At 32.5% G+C, this 23,924-nt stretch overlaps 1 protein-coding gene and 1 pseudogene across 3 annotated transcripts in view; one reads left to right on the top strand and one right to left on the bottom strand.

The window, feature by feature from the left end:
* The window catches only part of CDKAL1 (CDK5 regulatory subunit associated protein 1 like 1), a 626,461-nt gene that overhangs the window by 225,638 nt on the left and 376,899 nt on the right, over positions 1 to 23,924 (top strand). For all 3 annotated transcript variants that reach the window (XM_036229008.1, XM_036229005.1, XM_036229004.1), the window contains exon 9: positions 11,965 to 12,068. In XM_036229008.1, coding sequence (XP_036084901.1) covers positions 11,965 to 12,068 — 104 coding nt within the window. The remainder of the gene's footprint in view (positions 1 to 11,964; positions 12,069 to 23,924) is intronic.
* On the bottom strand, positions 13,438 to 13,555 carry LOC118604045 (annotated as a pseudogene).

The raw sequence follows: 23,924 nt of genomic DNA, 5'->3' as shown, positions 1-23,924 counted from the left end.
TGAGTTCTTAAACTGACATACTTCCTCCATCTGTGATACATTTTTACCTTTTCTGTCCTAATGTTTCTGTAAAAAGCATGGTTCTTTGTATTGGATTGAATTCTATATTTAAAGGGGGAGGGGTAGTAGCTTTTATCATTCCCCCCTCCCCTCATCCCAATACAGAAAAAGAGCTGTTATTGAATCAGTAGGGATTCTTATAGTCAAAGAAATAAGGTGTGATGTGTGTGAAGAAGATAAACTAAACTGTCGTGCACCTGAGGCCTATGTGGGAAAAGCTTTTCTGTAACGAAGTTTGGATAGTCAGCTTGATGGCCAGTGACTGTACGTTAAGGACCTGTTAGCTCCTTCTTTTTATCTTCGATAAATGGTATTTTGTCATTGCCCTGCTTTAGGTAGTAATCTTCAAAAGGTAAAGACAGGGTTGAATTTTACTTTTATTATTATAATGTTAATTTGAATAATAACTCTCAGATTTGGAGAATTTATTAAAATTAAAATGGTGAGTAATTGCACAAATGCTTATGCACTACTTTTCAATTTAGAACACCTCCTCTCTCTTCATTATATAATTACAACATTATTCAACCCAAACAATTTACGTTATTTTCCCACACAGGTTAGAAAATTATCTGAATTTTGCTTTCTGGTTTCAACATGATTGAAATGTAAGATTTTTTTCTTTTCTTTTCCCAGGATGTTTTGACCAGTGTTAGAACAATACCTTTTATCCCAGGCACCAAAACATGGTACCTGTTATATGTTATAGAATTAGCTTCAACCAGTGTTTCCTGTGAGATTTTACCCCAGCAGACGTCATCCTCTAAAACCACTGAGGAAGCAAAAACAATAGTTTTCCTTGCTGAGACTCCTTTACTTTTTACTATATTCAGATTATTTTTGGTTGGTATATTTAGCATGTGGTTAGTCAAACCTTTAGGAGGTTAACCCTTAGGTTAGTCTTTCCTTAGTTTAGTAACAGATGGTGTTAACTGTTAAGCCACAGGAAGTAAATAAATGTTATTTGTAATGTTATCATTACATAAATTTGGCTTCAACACAGGCATATAATAATAGTACCATTTTTCAGATACATATGCCTTGGTTACAATCTTATATATCCTGATTCAGTAAGTTTGATAAGGGGGTCAGGTATCTGTACCTAAAAAAGCAAAGCAAAAACAAACAAACAAACAAACAAAAAAACTCGCCAAATAGTAAAGTCCAAAATGTAGAGAACCTTTAGGAATAGAAGTGGGGAAACTTCCTGTGCGTGTGCGTGTGTGTGTGTGTACTTATATAGATACAAGTGTACATCTACTTGGTTATATTATTTTTGAAAGGATATTTGTTATTGCTTTTTAAACTTTATATTGGGAAAACATCTTACATGACAGAATTATATTTTAAAAGGATAAATCCTATGTATACATATGATTTATATACACATTGTGTAAATAAAATCCCCTACTGGTAGGAGATAAGTAGTTGCCTTCAGAATCCCTGTTTCTTTTTCAGCCTGGATATTCATAAGATAATTTAAATTGTAGCACAAAGTCATTTTGTATGGGGTCTCCAGCTCTAATAGCCAATCAGGTATTTTTTGCTTCACTAGCAACTATTATGTGGTGAAGCTGTCTCCACTGCTGTCTTTGAAAGATACAGATAATAGCTTAGCCTTAATTTTTTGTACCACTGCCATTGTTTTATACAACTAAAAGTAGCAATATAGGTAGAATAGAAGAAAATTTTTAGAAAAATACGTGCCTTCACTATGCTGTTTTGGTAAATACATTCAGAAACAGTTGTTGCTATTATGAGTGTGGGACTTTGTCTCAGGGAGTCATCCACTAACTACACTTTGAAAATTCAACCGGAATGATTATTGTTACTTATTAATTATATTTCTTCTATGTTGCAGTTGATATGTTAGCTGATTTTGGTTAATATTCAGTTAAATCCATTTTCTTACTATTTTTAGCTGTATATCTTTGATTATAAAGATTCCAGAAATGTAAGGAAACTTGGGTAAATGTTATAGAATCATCTGTAGACCTTGATGAACGTCTTGCTGGTCTCTGGTGAAATGAGAAATATAAGGAAACTGTAATAAGTTTTGCTTGAAACTACATGCGTGATCCTACATCATGATACTTCTCCTACTTTGATGTTAAAATAGGCAGTTTTAATAAAATAATGACAGTACCGGGTAGTTTAACTTTTAAAAATGTTTTTACTTGGCACAGGAAAAAGTGGCACCCTATTTGGTGGCCAGTTTTAAGTATGTGCCTTTAAATGTATTCCTCTGTGACATCCCAGAGTCTGGGACTGCTGATGGAAAATGTACAGGTAGTTATATTGAAGAGAGCTGGTCTTGATGGATAAGTTGGCCCTTTGATTTCTCTTGTTGTATATTTGGTGTGGTGTACACACTGTATTGTGTTTATATCCTATGTAGGGTCCCTGGCTTTATAGTTTTCAAGCTCTAGTTTCCATCTGCCTAACCTTGAAGATAGGAATGCCAATTTTCTTGCCTGGCAAATCTGTATTATCGCTCTGTGCATTCTCCATTCCTGAATTCCTTTTCTCTGCTTTGTTGTATCTTACTGGATTTTTTCACCAAGCAGATACAGTTAAAATCGCCAGCCCGTATTTCTGCTTAGCGCTGCTCCTGGTTCTGTAACAGAGTATTGGCTTAACATCTGGTCTTGTCCATTATGAAATCACCAATAACTTTGAGTATTTATTGATTTTTTAATGGTATAAAAGGCACTATGTTAGATGCTACAGCAGATAGTAAAATGAGTAAGATACGTGCCTATTCCTTAAATAAATTGTATTCTACTAAGACTATTAAGCACACAAGTAATCATACATTCTTTTTAACCATTTAAAAAATTTTGGTAAAACATAACATAAAAATTGCCATCTTAACCATTTGTAAGTGTATAGTTCAGTTGTATTAAGTACATTAACGTTGTGCAGTCATCGCCAGCATCATCCCCATAAGTCTTCTCATCTGATAAAACTGAAACTACCCATTAGACCTTAAGTCCCCATTCTCCCCTTTCCCCCAGCCCATGGCAGCTACCATTCTACTTTCTGAATTGTACTACTACAAGTACCTGATAGAAATGGGATCATACAGTCTTTTCCTTTTTGTGACTGGCTTATTTCACTTAGCCTAATGTCCTCAGAGTTAACCCATTTGTAGCATATTGCAGAATTTCCTTCCTTTTAAAAGCTGAATAATATTTCATTGATTTTTACTTAACCATTCATTCATTGATAGACACTTGTCTGTTGCTACTGTTGCTATGGATATGAGTGTACAAATATCTCTTTTGAGTCGCTGCTTTCAATTCTTTTGGGTATATTCCTAAAAGTGGAATTGCTGGATCATGTCATAGTTCTACTTTTAATTTTTTGAGAAAACACCATACTATTTTCCACAGCTGCTGTACCATTTTACATTACCATTAGCAGTGCACCAGGGTTCCATCTACGTCACATATTCTCCCAAACTTGTTTTTTTTTTTTTTAATAGCAGTTATCCTTATAGGTATGAGGTGGTATCTAATAGTTTTGATTTCTATTTCCTCAATTATTAATGCTGTTGAGTATATTTTCATGTGCTTGTTGGCTGTTTGTATATCTTTAGAGAAATATCTATTCAAGTCTTTTGCCCATTTTTGAATCTTTTTTTTTTTTTTTTGGTAGTGAGTTTTTGGAGTTCTCTATGTATCCTGGATATTATCTCTTATCATGTGTATGATTTGCAAATATTATCTTTGATTCTGTGGGTTACCTTTTTACTCTGATACTGTCTTTTGATTTAAAATTTTAAAAAATTTCCCTGAAGTTCAGTTTATCTGTTGTTTTTTTCTTTTGTTTCCTGTGCCTCTGGTGCCATATCCAAGAAATCATTGCCAAGTCCATGAAAATGTTGTCTTATTTTTTTCCTAAGAGTTTTATTGTTTTAGGTCTTACATATAGATTCTCAATCTGTTTTGAGTTAATTTTTGTGTATGGTGTTAGATAAGGGACCAGCTTCATTCTTTCACATGTGAATATATGGTTTTTCCAGCACCATTTATTGAAAAGGCTCTCTTTATCTCATTGAATATTCTGGACACCTTTGTCGAAAATCATTTGACCATGTATATAAGGATTTATTTTTGGGCCCTCCATTTTATTCCATTGATTTATATATCGATATCTGTAGGCCTTTACCACACAGTTTTGATTAATGTAGCTTTGTTGAAAGTTTTGAAATAAGGAAATGTGAGTCCTCAGATATTTTTTATTCTTTGTTAAGATTGTTTGACTATTTAGGAGTCCCTTCAGATTCCGTATGAATTTTAGGATGGGCTTTTCTAGTTCTGCAAAAATCATCATTGGAATTTTGATAAGGATTGCATTGCATCTGTAGATCATTTTGGGAAATACTGACTTTTAAAATTATTAATTAATTTTTTTTTTTATGGAGACATTGGTTAACGAAATCCAGTAAGTTTCAGCTATACATTTAACAGTAAGGCATATATATATTTACATTGTGTGTTCACCTCCCATAGTTGGATTTCTTTTTGTCACTAGGAAATATTGACATTTTAACAATATTAAGTATTCCAATCTGTAAACATTGGGTATGCTTCCATTTGTATGTCTTCATGTTCTTTCAGCAGTGTTTTATAGTTTTTATTGTTTAAGTCTTTCACCTCTTTGGCTATGTTAATTTATAAATATTATACATTTTTTCGATGCTATTGTAAATGGAATTGATTTTGTAAATGTTTCTTCTTATTTTCCATTGTTTGTAAATAGAAATGCAACTGATTTTTTTTTTTTTTTTTTGGTATAGTCATGCTGTATCCTACAGTTTTGCTGAATTCATTTATTAGTCCTAACAGGTTTTTTTTGTTCTGGAATTTTTAGGATTTTCTATATATAAAATCATTCATCTGTAGAGATAATTTTACTTATTTTTAATTTGGATGCATTTTATTTCTTTCACTTGCCTAATTGCTCAGAACTTTCAGTACCGTGTTGAATAGAAGTGGTAAAAGTGGGGATCCTTTCCTCTTCCCTGATCTTAGAGGAAAAACCTTCAGTCATTTACCAGTAAGCATGATGTTCACTGTGGGTATTTTATATATGGATTTATTATGTTAAGTTTCTTTCTATTCTTAGATTGTTGATATATATATATATATTTTATAATAAAAGGCTGTCGAAATTTGTCAAATGCTTTTTCTGCGGTAATTGATATGATCATATAACCCCCCAGCCCCCTTTTATTCTATTGTTGTGGTGTATTACATTGATCAATTTTCATATTTGGAACCATTCTTGCATTCCAAGAATAAATCTCACTTGGTCATGGTATATAATTCTTTTAATATGTTGCTGAATTCTGTTTGGTAGTATTTAGTTGAGGATTTTCACATACGTGTTCATAAAGGGATATTGGTCTGTAGTTTTCTAGTCTTGCAGTGTCTTTATGTGGCTTTAGTATCCTGTCTTTATAGAATGAGGAAGTGTTTCTTCCTCTTCAGTTTTTTTGGAGAAGTTTAAGAAAGGTGGTATTTGTTCTGTACATGCTTGGTAGAAGTCACCAGTGCAACAATCAGGCTTTTTTCTTCCAGAAAAAAATATATCAGTATGGGTCAATTTTTAAAAGTATAACTCTGATTTTTAAATTATTCCAGAACTTGTAATATTTAAAGATGTTCTTTAAAAGAAAAAAAAAACAATATATTAAAACTTTCAGTTTGAATTTGTTTTATGTGGTTCAAGTATTAAGTTTACATGTTGTTATGCACTTGAATCCTCTGAAATATTTTAATTTATGAAAATTCATAGTTATTTTATTTATTTTCTGTAATTTAAAAATATTTTACCACAAATGCTTTTTCAGATTTCAGTGTTAAACTTCTGAATTGAATGCCTGATATTTCTCTGCCTTTGAGGTTTTTAGTTCTTTCTTGGCCTGTGGCCATATAACAACCAGCACAAAGATTAGTGCGGTGTGCTAGCTTTATGCTTCCATCACAACAGTCTAGGTTTGTTCAGGATTTTGCATCTTCCTTGTAGTTCAGTAGCCATCTTCTTTTTTGGTTTTGGCTGTCAACAGTCTATCTTGAAAGATCTTTTGTTTTCTGATGATTGAAGAAACTGGCTCAGTGTTACTCTTAGACAATTATTTAATTGTTTACAGAAAACTGAAACTCTCTACTAAAAGTTTCTCTGATGAATCCCTTTATTTTATTGAAGGCTTGTCATGTCAAAATTGTTGGTCGTCATCGTTTTTTATGATTGAGAAAATTGTTTTTTAAACCAAATAGCATTAAAAAAACTCATTCTTTTGATTTTGTACTGCATATTTTCCCTGTAGATTATAACAAAGCTCTGCTTTTTAAACATAAGACATAGCAGATTTAATGCTTGATTAGTGCCGTTATGCCATACTTAAAGATGCTATAGAAATTTTTACTTTACTGAAGTAATAAAATATATTTTGATAACTTCAGATAAGGATGAACACATCTTACACAATAAAGCGTTTAGAACTTCAAAACTTTATCACAACAACCCTAATTAACCCCAGTGGAGCAGTTTAGTGACGAATATTTTGAATTCTTAATGTAATATCTATACTGGCTTATTTTCATTATTATAAATGTTCCAAGTATCACTTTGTTTTTTAGTACATTTTAATTCCATGGGAGATACATGTCCACTTTTATTAAGTGAACCAGTAGGAAAATATGATTTAGTTTCCACAGTTGATTTAAGCCTACCTATCGTAACACATCTGTTTTGTAAAGTTAGATACAGCTGGAACATGATAATGCATAATTCTTTTCTTACAGAACTGTTTAGAACAATCATATTAATCAACCGTCAGCCAACATTTACTGATCACTTACTATATGCAGACACTATTCTTAGTGCTTTACATGCATTAATTCGTTTATATGATAAATGTTTAAAATACATCTTTTGCTTCCCTTTTTCTTTTTTCTTTCTTCTTTTCCAGGCTGGTGTCTCTTACAACAGTTCTAAGAAACAGCTTAAGTCAGAAATAGTAGTAGTTTCTATCAATTGTCCACTTAACTTAGGCATCTCTCCATTGGTATTAGAAATAAGAGAAAGGAATCAGGAGACTAAAATAGTATCAGGAGAGAGAGAAAAAGCGGAGTCCCAGATGGATGCTGATAAATTTGAGTGAATGTCGATCATGACGAGGAATCATGGGTGAATGAATGGCGGGGCCTGATACATGGGGCAGATCATGGAGCCACTTGAGGTGAGGAGGAGTGCAGTGAGGGCAACCAGATTTGAGAACCTGAGTGGTAGAATTTTAAAAACACATCAAGTCAAACAACATGATAAAATTTGCCGCAGAACTTGTAAACAATAAGGATGAAATAACTGGTTTGGGCCAGTGGATGGACAAAAAGCCTAGCCTTAGACTTCCAGAGAGTAAAAAAGAGAAACACATGTGTTTTCAACAAATAGCTTCATACACAGAATGATGAGTGTTGGCTATATCTTTTAATATGTATGCTATGTTATTTGATATGTCATGTTGGATGATTGCCTCTTATCTGCATTTGTATATAGCTAGAGTGTTTGATAGACATTTATTCTGGGGAGGCCTCTTGGTATAAAAACAGTGTGGGATTTGAAATTTGGTGGGTCTAGATTTAAATTTCAGCTGTTACAGGTCTTGATCAAGCTACTTATCTGATATCCCCTCCCATTTTACTGAGATATAATTGACATATAACACTGTATAAGTTTAAGATGTACAACATAATGATTTGATATATGTATATATTGTGAAATGTTTGTATGACCTTACATAGTAACAGTTTCTTTCCTACTCTCTCAGCACCTTTCAAATACACAATGCAGTATTGATAATCATAATTACCACACTATACATTACATCTTGGAACTTATTTATCTTATACTTGGAAGTTTGTACCTTTAGACCATCTTCACCTCTCCCCACCTCCATTCTCACCCTCTGGCAACCATCAGTCTGTTCTCTATTTTCATGAGTTCTTGTTTTTTTAGATTCTACATATAAGTAAGATCATACGGTATTTGTCTTTATTTATTGGACTTATTTTACTTAAGCATAATTCTTCAGGGTCCATCCATGTTGTCACGAATGGAAGGATTTCCTTTTTATGGCTGAATAATATTCCATTGTGTATATATATATATACCACATTTTCTTTATCCATTCATCTATCTGTGGACATTTAGGTTGTTCCATATCTTGGCTATTGTAAATAGTGTTGCAGTGAACATGGGGGTGCATATATCCTTTTAAATTGGTGTTTTTGTTTTCTTTAGATAAATACCCAAAAGTCAAATTGCTGGATCATGTGGCAGTTCTGATTTTAATTTTATAGGGAAACTCTGTGCTGTTTTTCATAGCGGCTGTACAATTTATATTCCCACCAATAATTTACATGGATTTTCTTCATATCCTGACCAGCACTTGTTAATTCTCATCTTTTTGGTAAATGGCCTTTTTAAGATGTGAAGTGATATTCATTGTGGCTTTGATTTTCATTTCCTTGATGGTTAGTGACACCGAACATCTTTTCATGTACCGTTTGCCATTTGAATATCTTCTGTAGAAAAATTTCAGATTCTTTGGCCATATTTTAGTTGGATTATTTTTATTTATTTATTTATTTTTGCTATTGAGTTGTATCAGTTCCTTATATATTTTGGATATTAACCTTTTATCAAATATTATGAATCCCTTTTTTGGGAATCGTATATTGTGAATCACTTATTAAATGAATGTTTTGCAAGTATTTTCTCGCATTTCATAGGTTGCCTTTTCATTTTGTTGAGCATTTCTTTTTAGTTTGACTTAGTCCCACTTGTTTATTTTTACTTTTGTTGCTTGTGCTTTAGGTGTCATATTCAAAAAATCATTTTGAGACCAAGACCACTGTCAAGGAACTTTCTCCTGTTTGTTTGTTTTCCCCCTAGGAGTGTGGTTTCCAGTCTCACACTTAAATCTTTAAACCATTTGGAGTTAATTCTTGTGAGTGGTGTAAGTTAGTGATCTAGTTTCTTTCTTTCTTCCTTGCTTTCTTTTTCCCACATAAAGATTCAAAATTTCTAGCACCATTTTTTGAGTAGACTCTCTTTTTCCCATCGAATATTCTTGGCTCCTTTGTGAAGTATTAGTTGACTGTGTATGCATGTATTTATTTCTGGGCCCTTAGTTCTCTTCCACTGCTGTATTTGTCTTTTTTTTTTTTTTTTTTTAATGGCAGTACTATAGTATTTTGAATAATATAGTTTGAAATCTGGAATTGTGATGCCTCTAACTTTGTTCTTCTTTCTAAGGATTGCTTTGGCTATTTGGTGTCTTTCGTGGTTCCAAAAAAATGTTAGGATTTTTTTTTTTCCCTGTAAAAAAAAAATGCCATTGAAATCTTACTGGGGATTGCATTGAATCTATAGATGGGTAGTATGCACATTTTAATAAAATTAAATTTTCCAGTCCATGAGCACAGGATATCTCTCAAATTATTTGTGGCTTTTTTTTCTTTTCCATTTCTTGCATTAACGTTTTATAATTTTCAGTGTGCAGATCTTTTACCTCTTTGGTTAAATTTATTCCTAAATATTTTATTGTTTTTGATACTTTCGTAAATGGGATAATTTTCTTTTTTCTTTTTATATCAGTTGTTGTAAGTGTATAGAAGTGCTACTGATTGTTTTGATTTTGTATCCTGTGACTGCTGAATTTTTTGATTAAATCCAACAGGTTTTTTTTGGGGGGGGGATCTTTAGGATTTTATATATATAATATCATATCATCTGCAAACAGAGATAGTTTTATTTCTTCTTTTCTATTTCAGATGGCTTTAATTTTTTTTTTTTTTTTTTTTTTTTTTTTTTTTTTTTTGCCTGATTACTCTGGCTAGGACTTCCCAAGATATGTGAGTAGGAGTGGTATGAGTGGACACCTTTTTCTTGTTTCTGATCTTTGAGGAGAAACTTTGAACCTTTCACCCTTGAGTATGATGTTAGCTGTGAGCTTGTCATATATGGTCTTTATTATATTAAGATACATTCCTTCTATACCCAATTTGTTGAGAATTTCTTTTTATCATAGATGGATGTTAAATCCTATAAAATGCTCATTCTTCATCTGTGGGGAAGATCATGTATTTTTTTATCCTTCATTCTATTTATATGATGTTTCACATTAATTTCTTTTGTATGTTAAATTGTCCTTATTTTGCAGGGTGAGTCCCACTTAATCAGGATGTATGATTCTTTTAAGGTGCTATTGAAGTTGGTTTGCTAGCATTTTGTTGAGAATTTTTACATCTACATTCACACAGTATATTGGCCTATCGTTTTCTTTCTTTCTTCCTTTTTTTTTTTTTTTTTTGGTAGTATTTGTCTCTGGCTTTGATATACAGGTAATAACCACCCTTATAAAACGAGTTTGAAGTGTTCCCTCCTCTTCTATTTCTTTGGAAAGTTTTGAAAAGGAATGGCATTAATTTTTTAAATGTTCAATAAAATTTACCAGTGAAACCATTTGATACTGGGATTTTGTTGGTTTGGGAGTGTTTGATTACTGATTCAGTCTCCCTACTCATTATTGACCTTTTCAGATTTTCTATTCATGATTCATTCTTGGTAGATTGTATGTTTCTAGGATTTAACCATTTCCTCTAGGTTGTCTAATTTGTTGGCATTTAATTGTTCATAGTACTATCTTATGATCCTTCATATTTCTGTGATATCAATTATATTATGACTTTTTTGAAATAGATTCTTCCTCTGTAAGATGGAGATAGTAACACCCAGCTCAGGTGAGATAATTTGCATAAAACATCTAGAAATGCATCTGGTGCTCAATCAAGGCTAAACAAAAGTGAGTTATTCTCTGAAGGAAACATCAATAAAACAGTTTTCTCTTTTTGTTATAGAATGGATGGAAATTGAAAAGAGAAGGTACAACAACTGAGACTAGAACCTCTATTCACAGAATAGAGTCCACAGTTTATTTTTTTTTTTAAATGTCAATGACTTAGGAACAAAGGAACGTTAGCTATTTAAGACTTATGTGGTCAGTTAAACAATAAAAATCAAAATGTATATGTTACTTAAGAGTTCCATGCAAAAATCACACATTGGCCAGGTATAATTATTAAAACTTCAATTTTTCTCACTTTGAAATTTTCAAGCATTTGTAAAATGACCTTCTAAAACCTTGCTATTCATTAGAACAATTGAATCACTGAAGGGATTTTGTTTTGTTTTGTTTTTCAGTGTTGCTGAGCCTTATCTTTTTGGCATGGGGTTATTTTGTTATGTTTCTTTTTTTTTATAATAAAATTTTTAAATGTTACTTTTCAATTATAAGAGTAGAACCAACATTTTAGTTTTTAGCAGACAATTATTACATTTAAATACTACTGGGAAATACTATTTTTTAATTTTTCAAAACTAATATTGTCATTTTACTTCTTTACTTTGACTAATATCATCCTAGAGAATATTTATTAGATAATTTTTATATATTTTTCTGATTTTAAGGTGAAAAAATATCTGAAAATTCTAAGGATGCCTGTGTATTATATCAGCTAAAAGTTAAATGAATATGCTTTATCATTTCTGAATAATATGGTATATATAAGGGATACTAAAATTTTAGTTTTATGATGGCCAAAGAAATGTCAGTGGTTTAAAAACAATATGGATCTTGAATTTCTTTTGATTTGTCATTGTAAGCATTTATTATCTTTGTTCCTCATGGATATGTGTATTTGAAGTTAATATGTGATTTTTACAATGATTCTTGAATAGTTGAAACTTAAATAATTGCAAATACCTGTGCCTGGTTAAGTGTGCATTGTCCTTAAAATTTGAGCTTAATCTTTGCTATTATTTGAACAGGTGTCTCAATGCTTGTACCTACTGCAAAACTAAACATGCTAGAGGAAATTTGGCCAGTTATCCAATTGATGAATTAGTAGATAGAGCCAAACAGTCTTTTCAAGGTAAGAGTATCTATAATTGTTTACAATTTTAGTCTTCTTGATAAATTATAGTAGTCTTCTAAGTAGCACTTTACATATGTGCTTCTCTAGCTTTATGAAAGTTTACAAATGTTTCAACTTATGTTGTAGTAGATATTGCCAGATGTAACCCATCAGGTTATAATTGCATTACTCTTCTTTCACCACTGTTTCATTTTTTTATGACTCTAAGGTAAGTGACATAATTTGAACCTTATCACCTAACTTGAGATTCTGTGGAAAAGACAAAAAAATTAAAATGAAACCATGACTTGATGTGTGTTAAGACTTTTTTAGACTGAGTGATATACTTTTTAATATTTTTCTCTCTTTCGTCATTTTTAGACCACTTAGGAAATCTATTAAGGGTTACAGCGGTCTTGGAAGGAGAAGGTAGATTTTTCTATCAGCCAGTAAAGATAACCTTCCTTATACACAGGGGTGTTAGACCAGTAAAGAGTGATACTGGTAGAGAGTCCTAAAGAGAATGATTCTTTGTGTGGGTGGCCACCTACTTCTGAATCATCACTTGCTGGAAAATCTAATTGTTTAGGTATTGTTTAGCACATAGTGAGACTTATCTTTTACATGACTCATTGTTGTTTGACACATAACTGCTTAAACCATAAATTTCCTCTTTTATCTTTGTTTATAATATGTGTATATAATATTGGTGTGTTTTTACACCCAATATGAGATAATCTATTGTCTCATAATCTTGTGGGTTAATAGTTATTTGGCAATATACTTAGTAGTTTGTAGTGCTAATTTCAGTACTTTATACTCTGAATTTCAAAGTTATGAGTTCCAAACACATTTCTTTAGTTCGCCTATATAAAGCTTTTATCACCGTGAATTTGGAATGTACTTTACAATAGAGAGAAAAATATTCTTGATGGGTTTATTAACACCTCCCAATAATTTTTTCAACTTTTATATTCTTAGTTCAGTCCCCTCTTCTGTTTCTACTCAGTTTGTATTGATCAAGAAATAAAAGGAAGCTCACTGACTCTTATCAGTTTTCTGTTTGGAGCTAGGTAATTATCTAATCTGAGGAAAAGTGTGTGTGACTGTCTTTTCTACCACAACTTCTTTAAGGATTTTTAAGAAAGGGTTTAAATTTGCACAGAAACCTAATCTATTTGAAAAATTATGCCTTTTCTGGCATTCTCACTTGATTATATATATCTTTCGGTTAGTGGAGATATTAAAACTATATGATTTTTTTCCACCAAATACTGAAAATTGGAAGGCATACGAATTTGTTCCTTTAAGGTACTTTTTTAACATTTTGCATATCTAAGTACAACTACATATAACTTTACTTTTTATTTTTATTTATTATTTATTATGCCTACAGCACCTGGTCTTTCTAGGTGGTCTCCCATCTAAGTACTAACCAGACCCGACCCTGCTTAGCTCCGAGATCAGACGAGATTGGGCTTGTTCAGGGTGGCATGGCCATAGACAACTACATATAACTCTTAAAAGTTCCTCATTTTACTCTGAAAATTTATTTGAAAAATATAAAACTGTTAAATCACCATGTAGGAAGTGAAAGCATTCCCTTGGGTCAATCATATCACTGTCACCTAGAACATATACTAACACTTTGGTATGATTGTTTCATGACTTAATAGGGATGCATTTGTGTACAATATGTGACTTAAAGAGAAAAAAGAGTAAATGTAGTTTTTATAAAATGATTATAGAATTATTCTAAAGATATCCAACCAACTTAGCTCTTTGATTTATCTTTAGAAATGCCATCTGAACAACAAAGGTGCAGTGTGTTACTTCTTTCAGACTTTATTAGTCGTTAATATTGACATATCCAGGTGGGTCGAGCTAGTTAAAATGAGTAAGTCAAAAAATACAATATCAGAGATTGGCTATTTGCAGAGAAAGTATTAGGAGAGATTTATTTAGTATTACTTTCACAATCTTAGTAGATATACATTTGTCTTTTTATTTGCAATGTACTGTTTTTCTGTTTTCTTATGTATATATTAGCTGAAACCGAATGCTAGTTTTTGGACTGGTGAGCTCATTTGCTTTCTGTCTGATACCATTACTAAAATAATGAGGTCACAACTTTCTAGAAAAGCCATTATATTTAGGAAAATTTTAAGTTGTCAAGTACTTGATGCTCTTTGCTATAGGAGGAGAGTTCGAATTTGAAACAGTGCTCTGCCACTTACCAGCCACATGATCTGAACAAGGTACCTGACCTCTCCAAGCCATGGTTTCCTCATTACTGTTACATGCAGTGTTGTTTCTTGCTAGAATTTGAGATAACTTATATAAAGTACTTGCTTGTGTCCTTATTATGAAGAAGATATGTTAATTAACTAAAGGAGTTTAAAGTAAGTGAGAATATTGGAACATTCGTAACAAACATTAATGACTAGAAACAAATGACAGATTTTCATTTGCTTTTAAAATATGTTTTATGAAAACTGTCTCTATAGATAGAAATTATTTAGTATAAAAATTACATTTCATTTTCTTAATTTTAAAAAAGTAAATTCATGCTAAGATGGCCTTATAATTCCTATCCACTGTAGGAAATATCAATCTGTAAGCTCACATTTTAAGGGCATTGAGTTAGTGCAACATCTTTTTTTTTTTCTGAAAAAGATTGGAATTTTAATGATCTTATAGAATTCCTGTTAGAGCTTTAAAATTATGAAGAATGTGAAGATAAACATAATAGAATACATAATCCATTTTCTTATTCTTATGAGTTTTACATATTTACTTCGTTAATAACTTAAGTTTTTGGAATATTTTTGGGGATACAACCTTTTAAATTCTGCATTATACCAGTATTATCCTATAATGAATAATAAACATTATGGTTCTTTGAAAGGTTGTGTTAAGATGGAAAATCTAAATATGCTGCCAATAAATTTTAGCACTATGATTAAAGTCGGTGGAAATTAAATTTCCCATCCTGAAAATTACATTTGCTTTCTTCTTCTTAAAATTTATAATCACTGTGTGACAGAAATACAAAGTGTTTTTTAAGAAGTCTAAGTCAATTGTAGAATGGGGATTAGAACCCAGGTTGCTTGTCATGTGATACAAATAAGATCACAATTTCTTTCTGAATAGCATATTTATGAAACATTTTATATCCATAAAAATGTATTTCTTAGTAGTCTAATGAATGTGAAGAGACTAAGGGCAAGAGAGCATTGAGAAGAGATTCATGAAATCATTCTGAATGTAAAGTGGTTTCTCAAAGCACTAAAAATATGCTGACTGTACATTCAGCTGCTAAAAAAAAATGAGAAAGGCAGCTCATTAACTTTCGAATGAATAGCGTTAAAGTCAAATTGTATTTTTAAATAGAAGCTTTAGTTTACCTTTTACAAATGCGTGTGTATATTCTGTTTAATTGGTTTCCTAGCTTTTTTTCTTTTTTTCTCAGTGAACCTAGAACCCTTGACATTTTCACTGACTATTTTTATCTTCTCAATATGTTTATCATTTTTGTGGGCACTTCTACATATAAGATTTACCAAGTAATTTCTGGGTATCATCTCCTTGTTCTAACAGACTGTTGGGAAACCTTCCCCCTAACTTCCTCGCGTCTGCCAAGATTTAGGTTTTAAAAATTCCTGGGCATAACAGTGTCTGAGGGGTGGGGTTTGACATGGTTGAGTTTTAGATATCTAGAAAAACATGTCACGCAATGACCAGGACTTTGTTGAGGCCAGAATGAATTTATAGGCTAGTGTTTTCTAGCATATTTGTATTGATTTTTCTCAAGCAGCTAATCAATCAGTTTCAGTTGTATAAGTGATGGAGCAAACCTTTTTAAGTGTGCCGAGTGAGTGATGTGGAAACACTACCTTTCACTGCTGTCTCTGGAATCAAAATGTGGAGATGATGGATGAGCTGTTTTTATAGTTGCTGTGTGCTTTTCTAGATCTCATTTGTGTGTTGCTACTTGTTTTCCTCTCTCATAAATCTGAAAAAATAAAACTCACAAGATAAGTTGCATACACTGGTTGGGGAAAGGTAAATGAATTAAGATCAAATAGTCAAGGGACAAAATTTTTTGGTGTTTATGATCTTAGTATTAATGATGGAATTTTAAAAACTGAATTCTGTTTTATTTTAAGATTTGCAAAGATACTGTCTACTGTATATAAAATTAATAATGAAAGCAACTGCAAAACATTGCTTCCTGCTCTTTTAGATTGGAAGGAATATGAGCAATATTTGATTTTCTGGTGCATAAACTCCAGATTGTTGAGTGGTATGGTTTACATCAAGCCACATTTGACTGATCACCTTTAGCAGTGATTATTATATATTGATTTTGATCTAAGATCAAAAAGAGACCAATAATTATATCCTATTAATTTATAAGGCAGTTATTTAAATGTCTCTTTTTTATTCCTTTATTTTTTCATTTGTGCTGTGCTTAGATAAAATTGAATAATCTATTTCTTCTAAAGGACTAATAATGTTAATTTGTAAGTTTCCTTGTATATTATCAACTCCCCAAAAGGATTTCAGGTAGCGTACATTAAATGATTGTATATAATAGACCATGAAAATAAAAGCTGTATGAAATACTGTACTGCATTTAGAAAGGTGGAAGATGATTTTACCAACTCGTAAATCCTGGCTCTCCAGAAGAGTAAGGAAATAGGGTGATTTATATTATTTGATATGAGTATGTAAAAGATAGTTTATAGTTTATAATGAGAAATGTACATATTTCTAGGCTGTGAACACTAAGAAGAATTATTTTCATGCATCCTTTTCTAAGAGGCATTGAATAATAGAAATGCCCATGGCTGCTAATATATAGAAATTCAAGATATTGTCTTTACTTGGTCTTTTCTTATGTTGATTCTTACAAAACCCCAAAATATAATATTAAAATGTAACTTTTAAAAGAATTTAACGGGAGAGCCAAATAAATGCATGTAATACATATAACTAGATAGAAAGACATAGTGCATAAATAGCTTTTTACCAGGTATTCAGTTTAAATAAACCGAGATTAATCAATTTGACTTCAGAGAATGTTAGTTAAAGCTATCCATGGCAAAGCAGAGTATAATTTACCTGACCTTTATCTGGTCAGATATCTGAGTTTCTAAGTCAGTGTGTTCAGTATTTCTTTCAAATGAAATTTGAAAAGTAAAAGCAGAAATACTATGGTTGAAGCAGAGATGGGGACCTGTTTAATAAGCCCTCACCTCTGAGGCTTTTTCTCAGAACCTTTAGCATCCAGCTTGAATTGGCTAGTTTAGATTAGTATCTCTCTGTTGTATTCCTCAACACACCAATCCAGGAGTGGCCGACATTTTCCTAAAGGGCCTGATAGTAAATATTTTAGGCTTTTTGGACCATAAGGTCTGTATTGCAACTGTTCATTTCTGCCCTTGTAGCATGAATACAACAATAGACGATACATTAATGAATGGGTGTGTTTATAAAAAATTTTGTTTATAATAAGGGTTATGATGAAGGGGTTCAGTGATCAGCTTTGGGGAAAGCTAACTTGAATAAGACTCTTTATGGCAGAATTTTCTTGTTGTCTCTAATATGCTAACACATATCATAAACCCATAATACAAGTATATAGTCTTTAGGAACAAATGTTGATCTAGAATCGATCAATGTTCTCAGTCTGGCTGTCCATTTTAGTTACTTGGCAATTTTACAAAACCAAAACCAAACTTATGTCTGTGTCTCATTTGTAACAATTGTGTTATAATTTCTGAGGATGGGGTGTGGGGATAGGCTGCATTTTCTAAAATACTGTGTAGGTGATTCTAATGTAGAGCCAGATTGAAAACTATAATTGAGAACCAATAGTTTAGATAATTTTTTTGCATGAAACTACAAAGTTAACTGACCCTCTCAACTTTTGGGAGGGATTGTGAGGAGGAAATTCTGGTTGATTAGTAAAGAATGAGCCAGGTTAGGGAGGTTGTAGGGGCAACACAGTGTTGTTAATTTGCTGACCTACCCTGATAGTTAATGGATGGCTTCTAAATCCTGAGGTGCTTATTTAAGTTAAAAGGCTCAATGATTTTTGTTATCCGTAAGGTATCACAAAGGGTCAACTGTCATTTACTAAGTATTTACTATGCTGTGTGAAAATTAAAAAGGTGAAAAAGACATGGTCCTTTTCTTCAAGGAGTCCCTTCTAGTTGAGAAGGACAGAGTAGTAAGTTGGACTAAGGAAAATTAAAGTACACAGAAGCAGGAAGCAAGGTTTCGGATAACAAAAATCATGGAGTTTTTTAACTTAAATATGCACCTTTAGATTTTGAAAACATCTATTATCCATCTAGGGTGATGTCAGCAAATTGATAACATGGTATTGCCCCTTCACCTTTCCTAGCTCCTGGCATTCATTACTTAATTAACTGTCCTTTCTCCTCAGAATCTCTCTCAACATAGTTTTTGTTAGCCACTGTCATTTGATTATGCTTAGTAGTATTGGTGAAATCTACTTGCCTTTCTGAATCATGAGGTTTATGTGAAGTTAGAGGTCTTGTGAAAGAAAGAAACCAAACAATGACGTTTTAACTGAGGTAGCTATTGGAATTATTCAACAAATATTTATTGGGCATTTATTTAGAAACAGTTCTCTTTTTCTGCTAATAGGTACATGCCTGAGAAAAGTTGGGGTAACAGTACATTATTTTAATCAGCATTTGATTACTTCTTCCAAGTAGATAGGCTGGTGGGTAAGTTTGCTGGTAATTAAGCAAACAGCTTATCCTCGCTGTGGAAAACAAGGCTGTAGTCCCAAGGCTATTTTATAGAATGACATTTGTTTATAATTCTCTGAGTTTTCATACTTCAGAGTACATATAATCCAAAGTACAGAAAATTTGGAGCTTCTGGAAATACCTTTTTGTATGCATCCTTAGGAAAACTAGAGTGTAATTAGCCCCTCACTGCTACTGGTGATTTATATTGATTTTACTCTGTTGTGTTCTACAAAACAACTTGCAAATGTGCAAGTAAATATATATATAAAAATATAATAACAATGAGACCTGGGAAAACAGATGAGAATAGCAAAGTCAAGACTTGGTGTGGGTTTGGAACACAGGGAAGTAGAACAGAGTCCCATAGGCAGTTTTGACTCTGAACTCCCGAAGGCTTACTGTCTGTAAGGGAAAAAAACCAGTTTGGCATTAGATTTGAAAGATAATTTTCACATGGAGTTCATATAGGGAATCCTGAGACTCCCTTTAGCACAGCATCCCTTTAGCACTCAAAGTCACATATTGTGTTTTTTAAAGTTGTATATTTTGGCATTCCTTGTTAAAACTTGGAGCCGTGCCCTGAAAAGCATAACACTGAAAAGATTTCTTGAGAGGCTAAGACAATACATTCTAAGTATATTTGACTTTCTAGTGATCTGGTCCCACTTCCGTAGTCATTGGGAACCACAAAGGAGTCTCACTATAGAGGCTAATATTAGTTAAGGGGTTTGCACACACTGGGTCATTTTGTAATACATCAGAGTGCAGGAAGAAGATACTAGAATTTATTTGTTTATATTTTCTCATCCTTTACAGTTTTTTCCTTTTGTATATATTTTATATTGAACACAATATGTTAATATAGTAGTGCATGAGTATAATTAGTAAAATACATGTATATGCAGATATAGTCTTAAATTCTTTAACCGATTCAGAAAAGTGATTTTTTAGAATGCGGAGACCACTGTTTTAGAGAACAAATAGGCTGCCTGTTTTCTACTATAAACCTAATTCTTTCAGCCAAGCATTTGGTCTGAGTAGGGCAGCATAGTTCTTTGCTCTCTTCAGTGTCCTGAGGTGCCCGTAATTCTGTTTTGACTGAGTGCAAATACATCTGCTTTTGGAATCTAATAAGCAAATAATGAAGTTTATTCCTTTTGGAGGAAAACAAGTACGTAAGAAAGACTCTTGCCGTGTACTACTTCTCAGAGGTAGAGAGATTATCCTTAGTAGCATATGTTCCCTCTTTCGTACCATCTGTGTTTTAGGTCACTGAGAGACTGAGCCAGAGGGCACTGGGTCAGGCATATGTGGCAGTGTGTAGATGGGTTTAGTAGGTGCTCAATAAATGTTGAATGAGTGGCTAATCCTGAATTGATTATGCCTGACGAAATTCCATATGTGACTTGGAACCTCTATGAAAATATAGCCTGGAAAAGCTGTGTTTCTAAAGTGGGCAAGAGATATTGTTCGTTTCAGCTGCTCTTCAGGCACAGTTGAGTACTGGGTCTTATAACGCAGGCTTGATTTTATGATACCAGATATTTAGCAGTGGTAGCTTTCCAAGATTTGCAATAGAAAAAGTATTTACTTTGGGGAATTATTTCCTTATGTTAACAGGTATCTATCACTTTATTAAATGGTTATACACTTAGATCCACGTTTATAGTTATAAATAAATATATATTTCCTTCGATTTTTCTAAAATCAAACAATTCTACACAATATTTTGTGTGTGTATGTGTGACAAGGAGACAAAAGTTAACAGGGATTTGCTTTCGGAGTTTGAACTGAGGCTGCTCTGTCTTTGGGATCATTTTGGTGAACTTTAAAGGCTTCATGTTAGTTTTGGAAAGTTGTTTAATGGAATTTTAATAGCCCTAGAAAGATGCGAAAGTGATACCGATACCTGGTGGTTTGTAAACCTGACCTTTGTGAGATGTTTTCTGGGCAGAAGTAGTACTTTATGATGCCAGCAGCTTTTATTGATTCTGCAGAGTCTGCAGTTTTCTAACACTGGCTGTCAATTCATTCCAGCTGAAAAATTATTAAATTTCTTCTCTTGCTCGTGTGGATATTAAATTGCAGTAAACATACTTGCACAGTGTCAGGTACAGCGAGCATGATTTTCTGCATGAAAAAAATGTTTGTTAGTGAGACCTTGGCTGTTCTGCAGAGGTTGTAAATTTCTTTATTTCTTTTATTTGTTGCTCTCAGTTATATTTTTTATTTCTTTTGGTGTGTTTCAGCACATTTCTTGTTATTTGTAATATAAGAAAGAAAGTTTGATTTAGATTCCTGACTTTAAAGAAATATGCCCTTCAGTTAATCATTTCTGGTACGGTCAACAAAAGAAGAGTGAGAACCTGGGGGTAAGAGGATTTAACCAGTGAAAATATAACTAGAGAAGAATGAGAGAGGTGTGGTGAAATAGTGAATTAAATGAATAGGGGAATGAATGAATGATTAGATGGCCATACACTCCACATAAGTCTTTTCTATTTTTTGAATTTTAGTTAAGGAAGGTGAACAATGATGACTATAGTAATCATCTATTAGATGTGGGTCTTAAACTTTACTGTTTCTAAGAATAATCTCTGGACCCCTGGGAGTGTGTTTTCAAAATGCAAATGTCTGGCCAGATTCCCAATTCAGTTGGTCTGTTATAGGCCCAGGAATTTGCATTTTCAAATGAATCCCTCCAAATGACTCAGATGCAGGTGTGTGAGGATCACTTCTAGAAACTTCTGTCTAGAGAATTTTCTTGATTAAATACACTGAGTCATTTGATCAAAATGTTCAGTGGAAGTGGAGAAAAAATCCTACCATTTATATGAGGAAACAAAGTAAAATCTGGGCCAGTATTTCCCATGTAATAGATGCAATGTGTGGACCAGATCCATTCTTGTTATACTCGGCCTTTTATCAGATTATTCTGGCGTGCTTTAAAATACAGTTTCCCAGGCGCCACCTCAAAAGATTCTGATTCTGCGAGTTAGGCTACGGACTTGGAATGTTTATTTTTAAAAGCAGTCTAGTTCTTTTTGATCTATAAGTTTATATAGATTTTTCCCTCTTTAAGGAACACTTTTATTTTGTACAGTTCAAGTTGGGTCCTTCAATGCAGACTTTCACACTGTTATAATTAGAAGAACAAAGAGGCATTTACTTCTCTAAACGTGTTTTATAAAACAAATATGTGTATATTGTGGAAATAATTTTTCACTGTTTATCAACATGATTGAAGTAATTAGCTAATTTGTTTTTAAATGTATAAATAGAATATTTAAACTTATACAGTTCTGAAAAATATCTTTATTTCCTTGAGGTAAGTTATACATTTGTTCATTTCTCTTTATTCGAGAAGAATTAAAGAAATGCTAATTCTGTATTGGAAATCTACATTTTGTTAGTTGAGGAAGCACTTAATTTTGATATATTTGCATGCTGGGGTATTATGCAATTGTGAATAATATTGTTTGCAGAGTTTATAATAACCTAGAAAATGTTTTATAGTTTTTGTTTAAAAAGTACTAGAAAATCATATGTGCTATACAGTCACAACTTTTTTTTTTTTAATAAGAGGTAAGCAAAATAATTAGTTTAGGAAAAAAGGAGAAATTAAGCCAAAATATTACTTTTGTTGGAGGGACAAAGAGTATATTAAACATTTCTCTGCTTTTAGTATTTCCTAAATTTTCTGTAGAGATATATCACTTTATTATTAGTTAGGCTACATAAACAAAATAAATTTCAGTTTGAAGCAATTGCATATGATCAGTTTTTCAGTATAGAAAATTAAATCATATATATTGAAATAGTCACTTTTTAATATTTGACTAAGATATGGCATCCAGGAGCATTACTATTTGAAACATTTGATAAACTAAAATTTATTTGTACCTAACTTTGGAATTGATGAATTCTGTTTGATTATAGAACAGCCTGATATTCTGAGAATTTACTTTGAACATAAAATACATTATGAAGACTTCTTCAGGAAAAATCTGGAAGCCACCTGGCTTTTTCTATTCTCCCTAATCCTATAGTTTTAATAACAATATTATGAACAAATCAAAAGAATTGCAGAATAGGAGGAAACCTTTATCCATTTATTTCCAGATGAGGAACCTGAACCCTAAGGAGGATAAGTGACACCCCTAAGATCTTGTTCACCACCCCATATTTCTTACCACTGCACTGTGACTTCTTCAGCTCCATATAATAGCACTAAGAACATCCGCTTGGAAGGCCAATTCAGGGAATATGGTTCGGGAAAAGACATGTGATTAGAAGTGTAGGGAAGGAAAGTTTTGGGTTGGAAGACTAAGTGGCTTCTCAGAAGAGGAGAGACTTAAGTCCGTGAAGGGTGATTTAGATTTGGAGGAAAATAGCCTTCAACTTCTGATCAAAGTCCACGAGGCCGCACACAATCTGACTGCACTCTCCATTCCAGACTCATCTTGACATACTATCTCTCTAACCTCTTATCATCCAACTGTTCTTCAATGAACATAGCACTTGCTCTTCCCCTTTCTTTGAAAGGTTTTACCTGTGGTCTTTGCATGACCATCTCTTTCATATTAAACTATCAACTTAAATGACAGCTCCTCACAAGGCCCTTCCCTGACCATCCTTTTAAGGGAGTCCTTTCCCTTTTATTCTCTGTCATATCACACTGTTTATTTCCTCTAGCGCACTTATAATAAACATCCACTTATTTCTTAATATCTTTATTTACTCTTTATCCTGAGAAATTAGTGAGAATGCCTGTTTTATTCATCAGTGGACTTTATAGCTTGGCATAACACAGGGACTATAGTAGGTGCATAATAAATATTCATTGAATGAATGCATAAATAAAATCATAACTTATAAATTAATAGAATTCTATGTAATTTAGATCTATTTAAAAACATTCTTCTTTGGTCTGCTATTTTCTTTTTAGAGCAAATCATAAATAGTATAACCTATGTAAATGGTTGTCTACATCTTAATCTTATTAGGATAAACATATTTGCTTTCCCTAAATACCCAGCCCAGTGGGTGTGAAGTGACAGACTTCATTGTAGGGGTAGTGGCA

This window comes from Rousettus aegyptiacus, unplaced genomic scaffold (genome assembly GCF_014176215.1).
Source record: "Rousettus aegyptiacus isolate mRouAeg1 unplaced genomic scaffold, mRouAeg1.p scaffold_m13_p_1, whole genome shotgun sequence".
Taxonomy (NCBI): Eukaryota; Metazoa; Chordata; class Mammalia; order Chiroptera; family Pteropodidae; genus Rousettus; species Rousettus aegyptiacus.
This window is presented reverse-complemented; position numbering and strand designations above follow the sequence as displayed.